Source organism: Nycticebus coucang, chromosome 20 (genome assembly GCF_027406575.1).
Source record: "Nycticebus coucang isolate mNycCou1 chromosome 20, mNycCou1.pri, whole genome shotgun sequence".
Taxonomy (NCBI): domain Eukaryota; kingdom Metazoa; phylum Chordata; class Mammalia; order Primates; family Lorisidae; genus Nycticebus; species Nycticebus coucang.
In genome coordinates this window covers 57308595-57325932 of record NC_069799.1, presented here as the reverse complement: position 1 = coordinate 57325932, position 17338 = coordinate 57308595, and the positions used below count along the sequence as shown (strand labels likewise).

The 17338-nt window shown below is 37.8% G+C and overlaps 1 protein-coding gene across 6 annotated transcripts in view; it reads right to left on the bottom strand.

Moving 5' to 3' along the window:
• Positions 1-17338, bottom strand: part of MINDY3 (MINDY lysine 48 deubiquitinase 3) — a 68948-nt gene that overhangs the window by 11759 nt on the left and 39851 nt on the right. For all 6 annotated transcript variants that reach the window (XR_008376178.1, XM_053572186.1, XM_053572187.1 and 3 more), the window contains one exon: positions 7796-7868. Coding sequence is in view for 5 of the 6 variants with exons in the window: in XM_053572186.1 (XP_053428161.1) it covers positions 7796-7868 (73 nt within the window). In the remaining variant the exon portion in view is untranslated. The remainder of the gene's footprint in view (positions 1-7795; positions 7869-17338) is intronic.

Sequence of the window (17338 nt, the reverse complement as noted above, 5' to 3'; positions counted from 1 at the left end):
AGAGTTAAGGAACAGCACATTAAGTTTATTGTAGGCACTATGCTTATTATTATCAGACTCCCATATTAGGTTTTTGGGGGACATATCCAAAGATTTATTTTCAAAGTTAATTTCAAATAAAAACATTACCTGTATCTGAGAACTCCAATGAGATTTACAAATTACTTTTTACTATAAATTTAAGTGGGTATATGGTTTTTCCAGCTTAATATTGTATCTTTCAACAAAGAGACTAAACCTTACATTCCCATCAAAAAGTTCAATTAAAAGAAGTCTTCACCAATAAAACCCTCTTGTCACAATGTTACTTAGGTTCTTGATATAGATAACTGACAATATAAGAGCAGTAAAAGACACCCTACCACAGACTTGGTAATTTAAACAAAAGCCATAGTTTTAATAGAAAAAAATTTAAAGTTGAAATACAGAGTAAAATCAATGTTAATGATGAGTATTTTATACAAAATACATATATATTTTTTACTTTTCAACTTGATGAGGAAATAGCCCTGGCAAATAGCCCAAATGCTTTAGATAGTAGCTTGAAACAAGCAAGTTGTTTGCTCCCTTAAATGTACAGTGCCTAAGTCCCCTTATCCATTTACTCACTCCTAAAGACTGTCTCAGCTTTCAATCAGCTTCCAACACAAGGTCTTTTTCAGGAATTAGAAGATTAAAAAAAAAGAAAAAAGCCTGCCATGGAGAATGAGATGTCTAAAAGCTCTTTTCCCATAATCAAACTACAGAATAAAGTGTACAGATGCTCTCTCAGAATGTGGAATTGCACTGTCTCTCTCAGAAAGGAAACAAAGACGTTACAATGGTAGAAAGGTCTTTTCTATTCTTATGCCTCAGAAACAACTGTTTACCCATTTGAAGAAAGACTGGCCTTGACTAAAAGGCTATGAATCATTTAAGATCATTAAAAACTTATTTCTTTAAGGTTAGGGTTAGAATAATTCCAATTTGTCAAGTTCCCAATAATTTGAGGTATAAAGAATAAAGACCTTGTTGAAGGCACTTGTGAAAACATTCAAGCCTTATGGGCTTAACTTTGAGTTTGAAAGGCAGAGAAAATTTCCTTATTTTGCTTAGTTAAGTCATAGCTAAAAGCTCAGAATCTCTAACTGTGAAAAGACTTTCTGTGGCCCCAGCAGACAGGAACAACTAACTATCTGGACAGGTTTCTATGCTATGGGCTCTCAGGCGTATCCACCTGGCATCACAGGTTGGCTTCTCTTACCCAAAATGCTCAAGATGAGAATGGATTCTGGAATACTTGAAGACACACAGGGGTTAAGCACCCCTAACTTGAAAATCCCAAATCTGAAATGCTCTACAGGCATTTCCTTTGAGTATCATGTCAGCACTCAAACAGGTCTGGATTTTGGAGGATTATAAATTTTTGGATTAGCAGTGTTCAACCTGTACAGTGCTCCTCAGAGTACGGGATGGTATGTATTTTATAAAGGGTGGCAGCTTTCCCTCAGAAAGCATAACCTGCAATCCAACTCCCACCTCCAGGAAGAGCTAATTGGTTGTACAAAGACACAAACAACAACAAAATGACCTCCTTAACACCACGCTTAACTTCTACATAACTAACCTCAAGCTTAAACATTCCAAAACATTTTTAAAATACCTATGACATTTATAATTCATAAACACAGACATTATTAAATGTAACAATAACAAATCAGCGACTCTACATTTTGTACACTTAGCATTTTAAAACTAGAGGTGTAATATTATTTTCAAAATACTTCAAAGACTTTTCATATACCCAAAATTAAAAGAGATCTCAAAATTGTTAATTTTCGTAGAACATTTCACTGGTTATTCAATCCTACCCACAAAAATAAATTCTTTAGAAAAAGAACAGTCATGTAGCCTAAAAACAGATGAAACCCAGGTCATCCAGCTTAGTCAACTGAATCCCTGGAGAACACAGGAACAGAGCCGCGATGAGATGGCCTCAGGACCAACCGCACAGGAAATACAAGTAGCACAGCGGGCACGCCCTGGTATATTAGCTATGTGATCATGAAACAGACTGCTCCGGACACTGAGCCTCCGGACCAGAATGTGAGTCCACACCAGCCAACAGAGGGCGCGGTGGCGGTGACGGGTGCAGCCATGTGCAGACACGCTGATTCTGCTAGTCTGTGTTTTAGAACATTTGAAAGGAGAAAAACTAGTTGTTTAAAACTGGGTGCGTGCGGAAGTCGGCTGGTGATTTTGCGCTAAGGTAACCACTTTCAGAATCGTGAAGAAACTAGAGTTGGACTTTAAAAGGAAAGATATACCTATCATGAATTCTGTTTTGAAAGATTAAGAAACAAGGCAGAATCTAGCAGGTCTCAAAATTTTAGTAGAGCCTCCGTAGCTGAACCCCTCCCTCCGCTGACCACCTCAAGGTGACCTAATTCTCATAGACCGGACACGCACATGTGCCTATCAGCACAGCAGGCCTAGTTCCTCGTGTTGACCAGTTGGTCACAGTGCCTTGGGGGGTCAACTCACAGAGGTTCTACTGTATATGAGAAATTCAGAATTAACAGAGAAGGCAGGGAAAGGGCTTCTCATACTGAGATAAGAACAGCTTAGGAGCACTAACTACGTGAGACTGTAACATTTTCCAAACACTGTAGGTGAGGAAGACTAAAGCTTCTTGGAAATAAAAAAAAAAAAAGAACAAAACAAAAACCCAGATTAAACAGGATTTAATATCACTTGTTTGAGTCAAATAATAGTTTAATGATTTATTTATTTATTTTTGGAGACAGAATCTCATTCTGTCGTCCTGGCGTCACAGCTCATAATAACCTCAGACTCTTGGGTTCAAGAGATCCTTCTGCCTCAGTTTTTTCTATTTTTGTAGAGCTGGGGTCTCGCTCTTGCTCAGGATGGTCTTGAACTTTTGAGCTCAAGCAACCCATCTGCCTTGGCCTCCAGAGTTTGAGGACTACAGGCGTGAGCCACTGCGCCCAGCCTAAACGATTTTATTTTTACCAAATGTTGTGTTACATGTTACCTAATAATATATTATTAAGGCTTTAATAGTATAGACCAGTGGTTCTCAACCTTCCTAATGCCGTGACCCATAATGGTTGGGGGTCACCACAATATGAGGAACTATATTAAAGGGTGGTGGCATTAGGAGGGTTGAGAACCACTGGTCTAGACCAATAATTTAATAAATACTCCTATTACAAAAACTGTGTGACCTCGGCCCCAAGGTGCAGTGGGACGTTTCCAGCTCCCTGTGGTCTTTTTGCTGTGTCATTACTGCTGGTTGACTTATCTGGGTCCCCACTCCATCCATAAACAGCTTTGTGAATTTTAAGTATGAAGCTCAGAAAGAAATGCTTCGCTAATTTGCAGCTGTCGTACAAATTCACTTTTGTTATGTGAAGGAAACATTGCTAAACAAATAAAACATGGTGGCAAAAGATAGAACGACATGGGCCAGGGCAGCCCAGAGACAGTGATGACTGAGCTACTGCAGCTGAAGACAGCAGGGGCAGGAGGGCAGGAGGGATGCTGCAAGGGCACAGGGAACAGCCGATATGCAGAAGGAACAGGAAAGACACACGAGAGGCAATTCTAGAAAATGTCTGGGGATTGGAGTATATCACACTCAGTCTACATCTACAACAGCATAATTATTCTTAAAGATTATAAGGAGCTCGTAAAGAGGCACACTGAAATCATTCATACAAAAGATGACCATCAACATATTTTAGCCACTGAAGAAATAGCATCAGTATAAATCCAAATACTTATCCTTTGCTCAAACAGTGTTGCTTCCTGAGATGTAATTTTAAGAGGGTGGTGGGAATGGGGCAGGGGAAAGAGAAAGATGAAAACCAAACAAAAAAACCCCAAACCCATCAGTGTCTGGAGATTACTAGATAAGCTCCATGCCACCATTTTGAATTATTTAAACAACTCTATGGCCAATTTATTAAGTTTTGATAAATCATGTAAAGTATATTAAGTACGTTTTACAGATGAGAAAACTAATATTAGGAACTTGGCTGACATTACCCAGCTACTGAGGAGTTACAGAGCGGGAGCCACTGCCTGGTATCTGGAGGCCCTGAGCAGGTCCTCTGCTGCCCAGGGTCTTCCGGCACACTGGTCAATCTGCTCCATCCTCAGTCTATTTTATCATTATTTTAAAAAATATTCTGATAAAACATGTGCCAGAATACAAAGCACATATCCAGACACTTTTTTCCATAAAAGGATATGAAAAAGTAAATACACTATAGACTTACTGTAAAACCCACGTGTAACACAGCCTGAGAGCTGATCCTCCACAGGCTCTGAGCACACATATTAGTGTTTACTTTCGTCTCTGAATTTGAGATTTCTCATTAAATTGAGGCAAATAATTAGAGGCAATACATCAAGGTCCTGCTGAAATTAAAATTTTGGTAGTACTCCGAGAGAAAATAATAGTTCAAAAATGTAGTTTTGATCTTAATTACAAATATGGAGCTCTTAAAGAATCTAACGTGGAGATTACTATAATTGCTCAGATAGCAAGAGAATCAGTATCGAATTCTTATTCCAGTAAATTAAGAATAACAGTTCTACATAAACTTAGAAAGGCTAAAAAGCACCTCTGTATGATGTTAGCACTTAAAAAAGAAATCAGTAGTGGAGAGAGAGGGATAGATTGCTTTATCTCCTAGATGAACAGCTAGGGTCCAGTGTTGGTTTCCACAGTTAGCTATATGGCTTTGGAAGTAACTCCAAACATCACAAGTTTGGTTTTCTGTAGAACAAAACAATGATAATAATCCCCATCTCTTAGGTTTATGATAAGGTTTTAACGAGATCACAGAGTTAAAGTGCTCTATAAATCTTAACCTTCCCTGCAAATGCAAACATCATCATCAGCAGCTGTAGCAGCGTTATTAAACACATCCCCGATTACGAACAGGCTTATGCCACCTGTTTAGGGGATGTGGCCTCACAGAGCTTCTTCTGTACATGGGGATCAGCCAGCATAAGTCCTTTAGCTCACAAAGTGCCTGAAGCAGAGTGCTAACAGCATTACTACAAGCTGCCTCAGTCAGACACGTGGGGGGAGATGAAGAAACGAAAATACTCTGGGTACCAGAATTTGAATTCTTTTTTCTCAATTTGCCTGGAGGTCAAGTATTCTGAGAGAGGTAACAAAGGACAATTATCCCCAGACCAGCCTCTGCCAGATGGAAACTGGAACGATCCAGATACTTACAAGAACTATTAGAATATTAAATGTTCTGGGAAGGCTGGATTTGCTTACATCTTAAGCTCTAGTAAGTAAAGGGATTAAAAATAGATGACTTTTTCATTTTTAGTCTTTTTAGTCACTTACACACTAATGTGCTAGTCTAGTAAATTTGGTATTTTTCTTCCAAAAATAGTATGTTAGAGTGAACTATACACAGTTAATCCGTGAACAGTGATAGTCACATGAGAAAGAGGAATTTTTCTTCTTTGTGTTAAGTTATATATAGGAGGGTAGCTGAACAAATTTTGCTTGCTTTCCTTTTAATAATTCACTTTATAGTGTTGCTAAGCTGTCATGGTTAACACTCTGTAGATGAAAACCATTTCATTTAATCAATAATTGTCTTCTGTAATAGAAATACAGCCAATTTATTTTTATATGAATTGCTCTTAACTCAATTCTGAAAAAACAGCCAATGATTATAAATTATGTTTTAGTCTGGGAAATACAGGAAACTTTAATTTTCATTGGTAAATTGGTAAAAGAAAATAAATAGCATAAGCCTGCTACCTAATTAAAACATCTGCAAAAAGCAAACAAATTACTGCTTATAACAACTGTCTCTCACTTTAAAAACCTTTGCTTTAGTATCATTTGCATTATTCATAGAAATTTTTTTTTTGAGACAGAGTCTCACTTTTGTAACCCTCGGTAGAGTGCCGTGGCATCGCAGCTCACAGCAACCTCAAACTCTTGGGCTTAAGCAATGCTCTTCCCTCAGCTTCCCAAGTAGCTGGGACTATAGGTGCCTGCCACAACGTCCGGCTATTTTTTGGTTGTAGTTGTTGTTTGGCAGGCCCGGGCTGGATTCGAACCCACCAGCTCCGCTGTGTATGGCTGGCTTCTGCTCTGAAGGCATTTCCTGATGCCTTTATTCATTTACAGCTACTACTTCTTAAAAGCTTCTCATCTTCTTGTTGTTCCCTTTCCTAAGAAACTCATTCACTTGTAGTTTAATTTTGGTTCTGAAATTTTCACCAATGTGACAAACAAAAGGGTATCTAATAAACAGATTTCATGAAGGCCATATGTTTGATTTTCCAATGTTCTGTAGTACTTACAGGGGGCTGGAGGGGCATGACTAGGGTGTCGGACAATCAGCTCACACGACACATTAGCCAGCACTACAGGCTGGAAACTCTGGGTAGATGCCTATATCCCAGTCACTTACATTACAATTTACATGAGTTTGGGCAGAAACATATCCCAAAATATGTCCTGAAAATAGGGCAAGCAATTACATGTGTATGTGCATGATTGCATAGTGATACTCTCCACTGTAATGTGAAGTATAAATAAGGAAACATCTTAAAAAAGGGTTAACAACGGCAGAATCCAAACATGTCTGAATCTTTAAGAACACAACATTGCTCAACTCGGCTAGTGAGCAGTATGAGAAAAGATAGATTCTTAGAATTTGCATGACTCAAATTTTCAGAAACAACAGTCCCCTAAAAGTAAAAAGTTTCAAGACAGAAGAAGTATAATATATTCCTAAAGATAACTAAATCCATCCGAGAGTCCATTAGGACCTTCAGCGATCCAGCCACTTTGCTTTCTACGCGGGTAGATGCCTCTATCTGTAATTTACAATGCAACTTAAGGCATTACTGTATTTTAAAATTATACATGAAAAAGTCAGTGAGTTAGCTGTACTAGTTATAACTTACCCAAGCTCATAAACAAAATGGTGATCAAAGTAACCCAGGTGATAGTGACAGGAGTATTTTTTCTTTTTTTAATCCAAAGTAGAGATAGGATCTCACTCTGTCACCTAGCCTGGAGTGCAGTGTGGCACCATCATAATTCACTGCAACCCGAATCTCCTGGGCAAGCAATCCTCCGCTTCAGCCTCCCCAGTAGCTAGGACTACAGGCACATGCCACCATGCCTAGCTAATTTTTCTATTTTTTTGTAGAGACAGGCTCTCACTAAGTTGCCCAGTTCTTAAACTCCTGGCCTTAAGCAATCCCTCCTGCCTCATCCTTCCAAAGTACTACAATTACAGGTGTGAGCCACCGTGCCTGGACATTTTAATGATATCTGTATGAACTTGTCTAAACTCTATTTTGTTACACAGAATAGCTAAGCACAGGCACAAAAGAGAATAATTAAGGTAATATTCTTTAAAATCTTTATCCTGCCACAATCAATTATATAGAAATATCCTGGAAGACCTTGACTTACTTTTCCAAGAGCTTGTTCAGAAGGTAGCATTTCTCCCATATGACAGTGAGTATCAGAAGTTAAGATTCAAATACCTATAACTTCAGTGTTCCAAGAAACACATAACCCTTAGACCGTGACAGAACTTGTTGAGGACCTGTGCAATATCTTATTTGTTTCTGTTTTCACCAAGTCTCTTAAAATTTTCAAGAAACACAATGTACATTTCATTCAATAATCCAGCAAGTCTTCTGAATATAAGAAGGTAAATGTCAACATAAGTAATTCAAAATACATAAAGATGTTAAGCATAGAGTTGATGTTAATAAAATCTTTTACCTTCTGGGTCATAGGTTTGAAAAACTCTCCTGGCTTGTTCTGAAGGAGCTTCAGGGGCAACTAAAGCCATATCCTGAAAAGATAAAAAGCATGGTGTCAATTAGCTATAACATCATGACATTAAACACACAACAAATACTAGGGTGGTGTGAAGATATGAAAGAACTCTGAGTTACGCTACATCACAGGTGTGTTCACTAGCAAATTACTAACTCTCTGGGTCTAAGACTTCACACCTGAAAAATGGGGAATAAAACTTCAACTTCTCACTGTTATGAGAACTACATATGAAACTTTATATAAACACATAAAATACTTGAAAAATCTAATATTTTACATGTAACGACTATAAAAACGTAATTTATAAAAAACTAATGACTTATACATTTATTTCATGTTATGGCCCACTTTAGACATATAATTTAAAGTATACTGAAGTTTCAAATGTTAAAAAACAAAATTCAGAGATTACAGCAGATCATACACTCACAGGGTAACGCATTTGAAATTTATAACTTTAGCAAGCATGCTGCAGTAAGGCCCAGGCTAAAATCAAATTCCCTGTGTCTGAAATTTTAATTTTTCTGAAATCGAAGGAAACACACTACAGGAAGAAATTTCTTTCGCCATGAAACAATTCTCAATCATGACAAATTCTTTATCATAGGAAGCATTACTCTCACAATTCTAAGCATACAAATTCAGTGTTATCTTGACTCTTCACAAAGCTTTACTCCACATACTTAAGTCATTATGAAATTCCACAGTTATCTCCCGTAAATATTTCCAACTCTACTTCTTTCTTTTTCAATCCTCCTTTTTAGAATAGCTGTTGAAATTTGTGGATGAACATTTTAATGAAAATTCTGGCTGAGAAGAAAGCATATGACTATAGATCAAATTGTGTACAGAGGGGACCTTATAGGCGCACAAGATTCTGTTTCATTTCAACCTTTCTTTGTCAGTAACAAGGAAAGAGAAGTCTGAAATGAATCTTAAGATATGATTTAGAATTTCTAAGTATTACTTAAAACTATGACCCAAATAAAGGGAAAGGTAGTATCAGACTGTTTTCCTGGGTCATAAAACAAAACAATCTTTTAGGGGGCTGGGGTGGAGTATAATTTAAACAGTACTTTAATATTTCTTCAACGTAAAGTTTTATGCAATTACCACTCTGTATAAAGTGGAAAGAAGCCAGGAAGATTCCAGTTTCTAGAGGGTGGTTTACATCAAATTTTCTGGCATTAGAGATTTCAGACAATGTAAGAGCACGAAAGAAATTTACAGCTAGCTACCTGATGCTTTGTCTCTGTTTCAAGTGTTTCAAATTAAAAAAAAAAAAAAAATACTATGCTAACTTAGAAAGTAAGTCAGATCTCGATAAAAATGCACTGCATACCTCTTGCCTCTAATTATGAATATATCTTTTTATCTCATACTGAAAATGCAACTTTTATGTGGGTATAAAAGATTGCTATAAGAAAGGTATAACTATAGATTCTAATATGATTCGAGAAAAAGTGTAGTCACTATGTAATAATTTAAGACAAAAAGGAAGGTGAAAGATTTAACTCTGGATAATTTAATGCCAGCAAAGGATGATGTGATAATTTTTCAAAGGGATTCGGCTTAAAAAACGCCAAGACAGCAGGAGAAGCAGCTTCTGACAAGCCAGAGGAAGTAGACAAGTTCCCAGGTGCTGTTAAGAAAAATCGCTGGGAAGGAAGGCTATCTGCACGGACAGGTTTTCAATGCAGAGCAAACTGTCCTATTCTGGAAAAAAATGCCACAGAGGGCACTTGTATGAGTAAGGTTGAGAAGCAGCACCAGGAGTTAAGGCGGGAAGGGACAGACCAGCCCTGTCATTCTGTGCACACGCAGCCGGTATATCAGGACTGCCCTGACCTATAAAGCTGCCAACTCCAGCCCTTGAAAGGAAAAGATAATAAACACCAGCTGCCGGTTTTTGAGTTGTACAAGAAAATGCGGACAATGGGAACCCCCCATTATGTTCCTCAACTGGTTCTGTCAATGCTTTGGCTATGAATTCAGGAACTGCTTTCTGAAGTTCTTTTCATACGGAGCAATGCCCCTGTCCCAGAACCCCATGAGTTCAGCACTGAAGGTAAAGAAGCAGTTGACTTGCCCACAGTACCTGTAGATCAGGGACTCTTAGGATTATTTAGGGCTCATCACACATGGCACTCCATGGAAATAATTGTCAACACTATGGAAGAGAACCTTAATAGAACATTATGAAGGAGTTCATCATTGAAGATGCCATCCTTGTTACAGAAAAAGTTGTGAAAACCATCAAGCCCAACACCATAAATTCTTGTCCAGCTGGAGGAAACTGTGTCCAGATGCTGTGCGTGACTTCGCAGGATTTACAACAGAGCCCATCAAGGAAATCATGAGAGAGACTGTAGATGCAGCAAAAAAGATGGGGGTGTGGGGCAAAAGGGTTTTAAGATTCGGATCTTGGAGAAATTCAAGAGCTAACAGCTACCACACCAGAGGAAATGAAAGACCACTTGATGGAGATGAGTGCTTCCAAACCAGTGCCACATGAGGAGGAAGAGGACAGAGGAGGCAGTGCCAGGGAACAAAGGGTCCTGAAGCTGCTTTTGACTCTCACATGGATGTTTCCACTGAAAGGACAGCAAACCGTGGAAGGATGATTGGACGTGCATGGAAACACTTATAGAAAAATGAAAAAGCAAAACAGTCAAAGAAAATTTACAGTGTATTTCTGTAAAGTTACACTGAATGAGCCGGCCTCTCCTGCCCGCCACTTCCTCCCTCCACCCCATCCTCTGCCTCTTCTGCAGCCCACTCGACGCACAGACAAGGAGGAGAAGGATGTCTGGATGACCCACTCCCACTCAAGAGTAAATGTTACTATTTTTTCTTCCTTATGATTTTTTTCATGTTTTCTTTTCTCATGTTGATTATAAGAATACATTATATAATTGAAACAACATACAAAATATGTGCTAATCTGTTCTTCATGTTCCCAGCAAGGCTTCTGCTCAAGAGTAGGCCATTGGTGAAATTTTGGGGGGTAATACAAAGTTACACATGGATTTTTTGACTGCACTGAGGCAGGGTGGACAGTGCCCCTAATCCTGCACTTTCAAGGGTCAACTGTATTTCAAAAAGGCAAATTATTGGTTAAAGTTCAGAATAGTGCAATATGCATCCAAACCCTGTGTGTGAGGAAAAAGCGACAAACCCATTCTTTTCCCCTCCCACCACACAGCCCAGCAGTGCTACTCAGATTCCACATAAGAAAACTGCCGACTACAGCTGTCTTTACTGATAAAGCAAACTGTGTCTTGAACAATTAAAAAAAAAAAAAAATCACATTTTGCTACTTTGGTTTCAATGATATACTAATAGCTAATCGTATCACTTCCATTAAGATGTGTTTATACTGGAGGAAGAAGAAAGAAAAAGGAAGTGGGGAAAGTCAAGAGAGTACAGTAAATTCTAATGGAAACATTCCAAAAGTTTTCACCCATAAATTAAAACCAACACTGTAAAGTGATTATTGGCTTGCTTTTTTTGAGTGTTTACAATGTTTTTTTGATAACTATAGAAAATGATCTGTTCATTAAACTTTGTTTTACATTTACATATGTTTAAGTTTTTAGAAATGAAATCAGAAAAAGTCAAAAGCCACCTTCTATTTCCATTGAAGTGTTTTTTTCACATTGTTCTTTTAACTTTCTAATCTGAATTAAAATGACAAATTCCAGGACTAATCTCTACCAATATGTTTTACTTAAACATTTCTAAACAAGGTTTCTAGTATTATATATAAAAATTAGTAGAATAATCCATGTAGCCATTTAATATGTTAAATGTATTTCATATATGAACAGCAAGTATTGAATTCATTCATTTAAGAGTGTTTTATAATCAATAAGAAAAGTATTTCAGTGAGAGAGGTATTATAATTGCCATGTAATTGCCATTATATAATTGCCAATTATTATAAAGGAAATGACTTCATTATAAAGAATGAAGCAAAATACAGAACTCTCAGGTAATAGCTATCTAAATGTGAAGGATTCTCCCTCAGATTTTCCATTTCCAAAACCTCATATAGAAAAAGCTTTTAGATTGCATGTGTAGTATCTTTTCCCCATTGAACAATCCACACTTCCTATAATCTCTTTTAGCAATGACAAAGCCTATAAGATGGTAGAGAAAGACCTATTCTGTGGTCAAAGTCTAACAGAAAAGAGAAAAAATATGCTACATTTTTATTTCCATGAATATTATTAAAATTATCTTAACAAAATTACCTTCTAAAATGAAGTTTGAACACATATACATTAATCCTCCATTTCTCCCAAAACCTCAATCAATTATAATGAAGATATTCCAATGACGTAATTCCAAGTTATCCAAGTCGGCATGGATAACTGGACATATTTTCTTTTCTTCATCCTTAGTTGTACCACTTAGAAGAAAACTGCAGTTATATACTACACCTAGAACTCTTCTAGGTACGCTCAGTAGGAAAAGATGCTAAACGTAAGTGTCAAACATCAAATACTACTTTAGTTAGCAATTTAAGCTCTGATTTACCGTCTAAAAGTAGTTCTCTACATCAGTCTGAAAAAATCAGATGCTTTAATAAGACGGAGTAAACAATTTCTATTCAGCCAATTTACTGGTCAACAGGGATTGCTAAACACTATAGCAACAATTTTATTATATTATAAAAATATAATAAAATTATCCAGCCTCACCCAACTTTACTTAATTGGCAACACGCTACAGGGTGGGGTGGGACCAAGCTGCAATGGAACTACCTAATACCCTACAATCAAGAAAAAGATCTCTTCTTCACGTAGTGCTTTCTGTATTATCAGTACAATTAGTCACTGTTCACGAGAAACCTTTTAAAATGTAACATTAGCTATCTCCTTTTAAACACCTACTGAAATATAAGGCCTGTCTTCAGCGAGTTGGCTAGGCGTAAGTAGTTCATTACTGGAAAAGGTCTTTAAAGTTTATTCATTATACCTTTCATCATTATCAAGAACAATCTGCTGTCAGGAGTAATCAAAGAACCTCCACGAGAAATGACCACGTGTATTAAGGATATTTTAGCTTTCAGACAACACTATAGTGTTGAGAGTCCCTCCAAAATAAATAAATAAATAAAAGTTCACTGGCATATAATTTAGCTTGAAGCTTTAACTAAAATTTCACTGTATATAATCTGTTTCATACCGGGTCTTTGCTAGCTTGCTAATAAAAACATGATTTGGGAATTACAAAGCAACATATTTGTGTCAATTACCAAATTCTCTCAGAAGGTAGAAAGCTCATCAGTGCCAACGTGGGAAACAGAATTTCATCCCATCATTTGATAGTAGGTAGGGTGCTGCTCTTTTCCCTTACTCTTTCATTATTTTTCAAATAACATGGAAAAGTCCCAGGTTAACTCCACAGGCATGCCTACTCCAGTGTGGCACCTGGTCCTCTGTATCAGCAGAGAAGTCAGGGGAGGAAACACAGGGAGCTCTCTGAGCTTCTGCCTCCAGAAACAGAAATTTCAAATGCACAAATGGAAACAGACAATAGAAGGCAACGGATATGATCTTCTTGTGGACCATAACCATTAAAATCATTAATATTAATGGGTGGTCTGGTGCTTCTCTTCAGCATAACTGCCCAACTCACTTGAACGACCCATCCGGCCTTTCTCACCCAATTTCACCCAGACGTTTCATACTTAACACCTAAGGTGTCTGCTTTGCAGGACTCTTCCATGCGTCTAGAATGCCCTTACTTAGAGACTGAGGAAAGAGTCTCTGAAATAACTTTATGTCCTCTGGATTATATAAAGAACGCCTCTGGGAAAAGCTATTAGCCTTTAACCACTGTATTGCATTTAAGAAAGCAGCTAACTTTCTGAATGTGTTTATCTTCATTCATTCTTTACAAAGTTTTTGTTTCTAGTCCTTACCTTAAACATTGTTATTAAATTTTAAGCCTTTTAAATTTTGTGAAGGCAAAAAGTAGAAACCTAATAAACACATGTATAGGTAAAAAAAAAAAAAAAAGAAAGCAGCTAACAGAAGCCACTACTGTCAATGCAGTGAATACCTACATAATTCAAGAGACATGATTACCTGACTTTTAAAAATGATACACATTAATATTATACAAATACCTGAGTAAAAGTTTTAAAAAATCTGAAAGCCAAAAAATTCCTCTTTATTTCTAAGGAAGGACTCTTTATAGCACTGGAATTAATTTAAACTGTTAAAGCACCTGACACAGATTTGTCTAAGGTGGTAGATGGCGTTGTTGTTCTTGATCAGTTGCTCCTTCCTTCCTGCGAAAGGATTACGTATTGCTGTCTGTTGCTAAGGGACCCCAAGCACCTTTCAGGGAGAGGAGTTTACTTCCTTACCCCACTGACATCAGGTGTGCTCAGAGAAGTTTAACTGTGAGGGGCATCATGCGACCTCCCAGCAGAAGCTCTAAGTGTCACTGTCTGGTTTTGCCACAAGTCTTGCTGTTTTTCCTCCGCTGTGAGAACTCTGCATTCCAGACAGAAGCTGCTCCTTCGGCCCAGACCTTGACATGAAGGAGCCAAGTGCAGCACACTTGTAGCCAACATGTACATTAACAGAGGAATAAGGGAGGAAAAGGGAAGGGTGGTGGCTTACAAGCAAAAAGAAGGTGCACTGTTTGTAGAGAAGTTAAAACACTAAAACTGACTTGCTGAATTCTGTTTGATCCCCATCACATGCAGGCTCTGCCAAATGTCAGCAGCCAATGCTCTTCCTACCTGTAGGGTGGGCTGTTCTCATTGCCCCCTTCTGAATGCCACCTGGCAAACAACTAAAATTTTAGAGCTGTATGTTACCTCATCAAGGCAACAAAACAAATCATAACACAATATCCTGGCCAGGACTGCTTGTGCCACATGGACCAAACTTGATCTTCCCGTCTACACAAGCCCTTTCTCCCCGTCTCTTCCTTTATGCTACCCAGTAACGCGGATTTTAACGACCGAAGCTGCATATTGGGGCATCTCCATGTATACAGACTTTATCTGATTTCTATGGAAACAAATGCCTAAAAAGATTATTGAAACTACAATCTACTCAACATCCATACTCTAAACCTTGCTAGGCTTGGAAGTCTGAATGAAAAGGGGCCCCACCCAATCCTACTTCCTTTTCTACTATTTTAAATAAAGTTTGAATAATTGAAAATGAATTACAGTATTCAAATTTATAACATCTAAAAATTTTATCATAGCTTTACAGAAAAGCTGTTAGTGTTTCTCAAGAAGGCTGCTCTTCCGTGAATCTGCTTTACACTCATTCCCACCTGAGACATTCATGTCTGGCCTTCACAGCAGGATAGACTTTCCAAAGGAAATCTGAGTGTTCAAGCTGGTCCTACAGTGGATCCCCCACCTTCGCGTCCATCCTAGCACTATTAGTATGGTCTAGTGCCAATGAACTGATTTACCATTCCCCATGCACAGATGTGGAACTTTGACAATAGCACTTCTGTCTTTTTGCTTAATCTTTTTTCCAAGCCTAGAATACAGTCTTCATTTCATGTAATTGTAAACTTAAATTTCTTTTCATTCAAGCTTAATCTCTTCTGTACCACCTCTCCCCTCTTCTGGGCTCTATTCCGCCTTAGCATAATGACTTTTCTTATTTTCCTAAGGGAGAGAAGTTAAAAGCATAGCTCAGGAGTAAGAATATTTAAGTCTGAATCCTGCCTTACTCACTAGTTTAACTTTGGAGATACCATTTTTTTGTCTGGGCCTCTGACTATAACATGCAGATGAAAATGGCACTTAGGCTCCCAGGGCTGCTGTGAAGATTAAACGAGGAAAGCCAGGTACGAGTCTTAGTGTAGCGCCTAGCACACAGTGCTCAGTAAATGTAAATAGAGAACTATTACTATGTACATATATTTTTACAACATAATCAAATGCCTTTGTTTACATTACAAACTGTCACATGAGGATGTAAAAATGCTTACAATATCCCTTCTCATCATTACACCATAAATTGGGCTGTTAGCAGTTGTTTATGTATAGTGAAGAGCTGTGGCAATTGCAACAACAAAAATAAATAAAGGGGATTTAATTAAACTGAAAAGCTTCTGCATGGCTAAGGAGACAACAACCAAAGACAATTTACTGAATGGGAAAAGATATTTGCCTATTACAAATCAGACAAAGGCTTAATAACTAGGATCTACACAGAACACAAATTAATCAACCAAAAAATAACTAAGAATCCCATGTATCACTGGGCAAGAGACACGAACAGAACCTTCTCTAAGGAAGACAGATGAATGGCTAACAAACATGAAAAATGCTCATCGTCCCTAATCATCAGAGAAATGCAAATCAAAACCACCCTGAGATATCACCTAACCCTAGTAAGATTAGCCCACATCCCAAAGTCCCAAAGCTGCAGATGCTGGCACAGCTGTGAAGAGAGGCGAACACTTTTACACTGCTGGTGGGACTGCAGCCTCTTTGGAAAGAAGTATGGAGAATCCTCAAAGAACTCAAATTAGATCTCCCATTTGACCCCTGAAATCCAACTACTAGGCATCTACCTAGAAGAAAAAAATCATTTTATCATAAGGACATATGCACTAGATTGTTTATCACAGCTCAATTTACAATTGCCAAGATGTGGAGACAATATATTCTTAGTCCTCACATTTCAAGAGTACTTAGCACAGCACAACACTGGATTTTGCAACATTAGCTACTGCGGGAAAACAAAGATAATCCAGGTAGTGCCACAAGAAGGTAGGAAGTTGGAAGAAAACAGCAACATGAGTGCAGGGCAATCAGCACTCACAGGGAATACGGAGTGAAGGCTGGGCTGTGAACAGTGCGCAGGATTTTGATGAGCACATTCTGGGCAGAGGATAATATAAACAAAAGTAAAATACATCAACCAAAAAATTTAAGCCTATTAAGAAGACTTAGTGACTGTCATTTATTAAATATACAAGATTTTTCACCTAATCTGTTATCAATACTACTGGCTACAAGTGTTTTCATCAACTGGGACAGGGGTGCACACACGTCAATACTGACGCTAACGCAGATCAAGACTTCATTCACAACAGAACATCCTTCTACCGATGCTTTATCTCCTTTAGAGAATTATTTGGATTCTATAATAACCCCCTTCCCCCCACAAAAAAAATATGAACAAATTCAAAGACAGAGAGGAAATTCTTCCAGGAAGCAGGCTGATGTCACTGACAAGACTGAGAAATGACGACTAAAAGAAAAAGAAAATTCAGAAAGTCACAAAAACCCAATCTACAAATACAGCTGCATAAGGACATTCATAGTCATGGCAAAGAGTACCCAGGGAAATGAATATTCACTTTCTTTAAGGAGGCAAAAATATAAGATATTTTGAGATATTTCTGGTTAAATAATTAAAAACAAACAGTTTAGTATTTTGGTAGTGTGAGTTACTGGCACAACTCCAGACCGATGAGGGT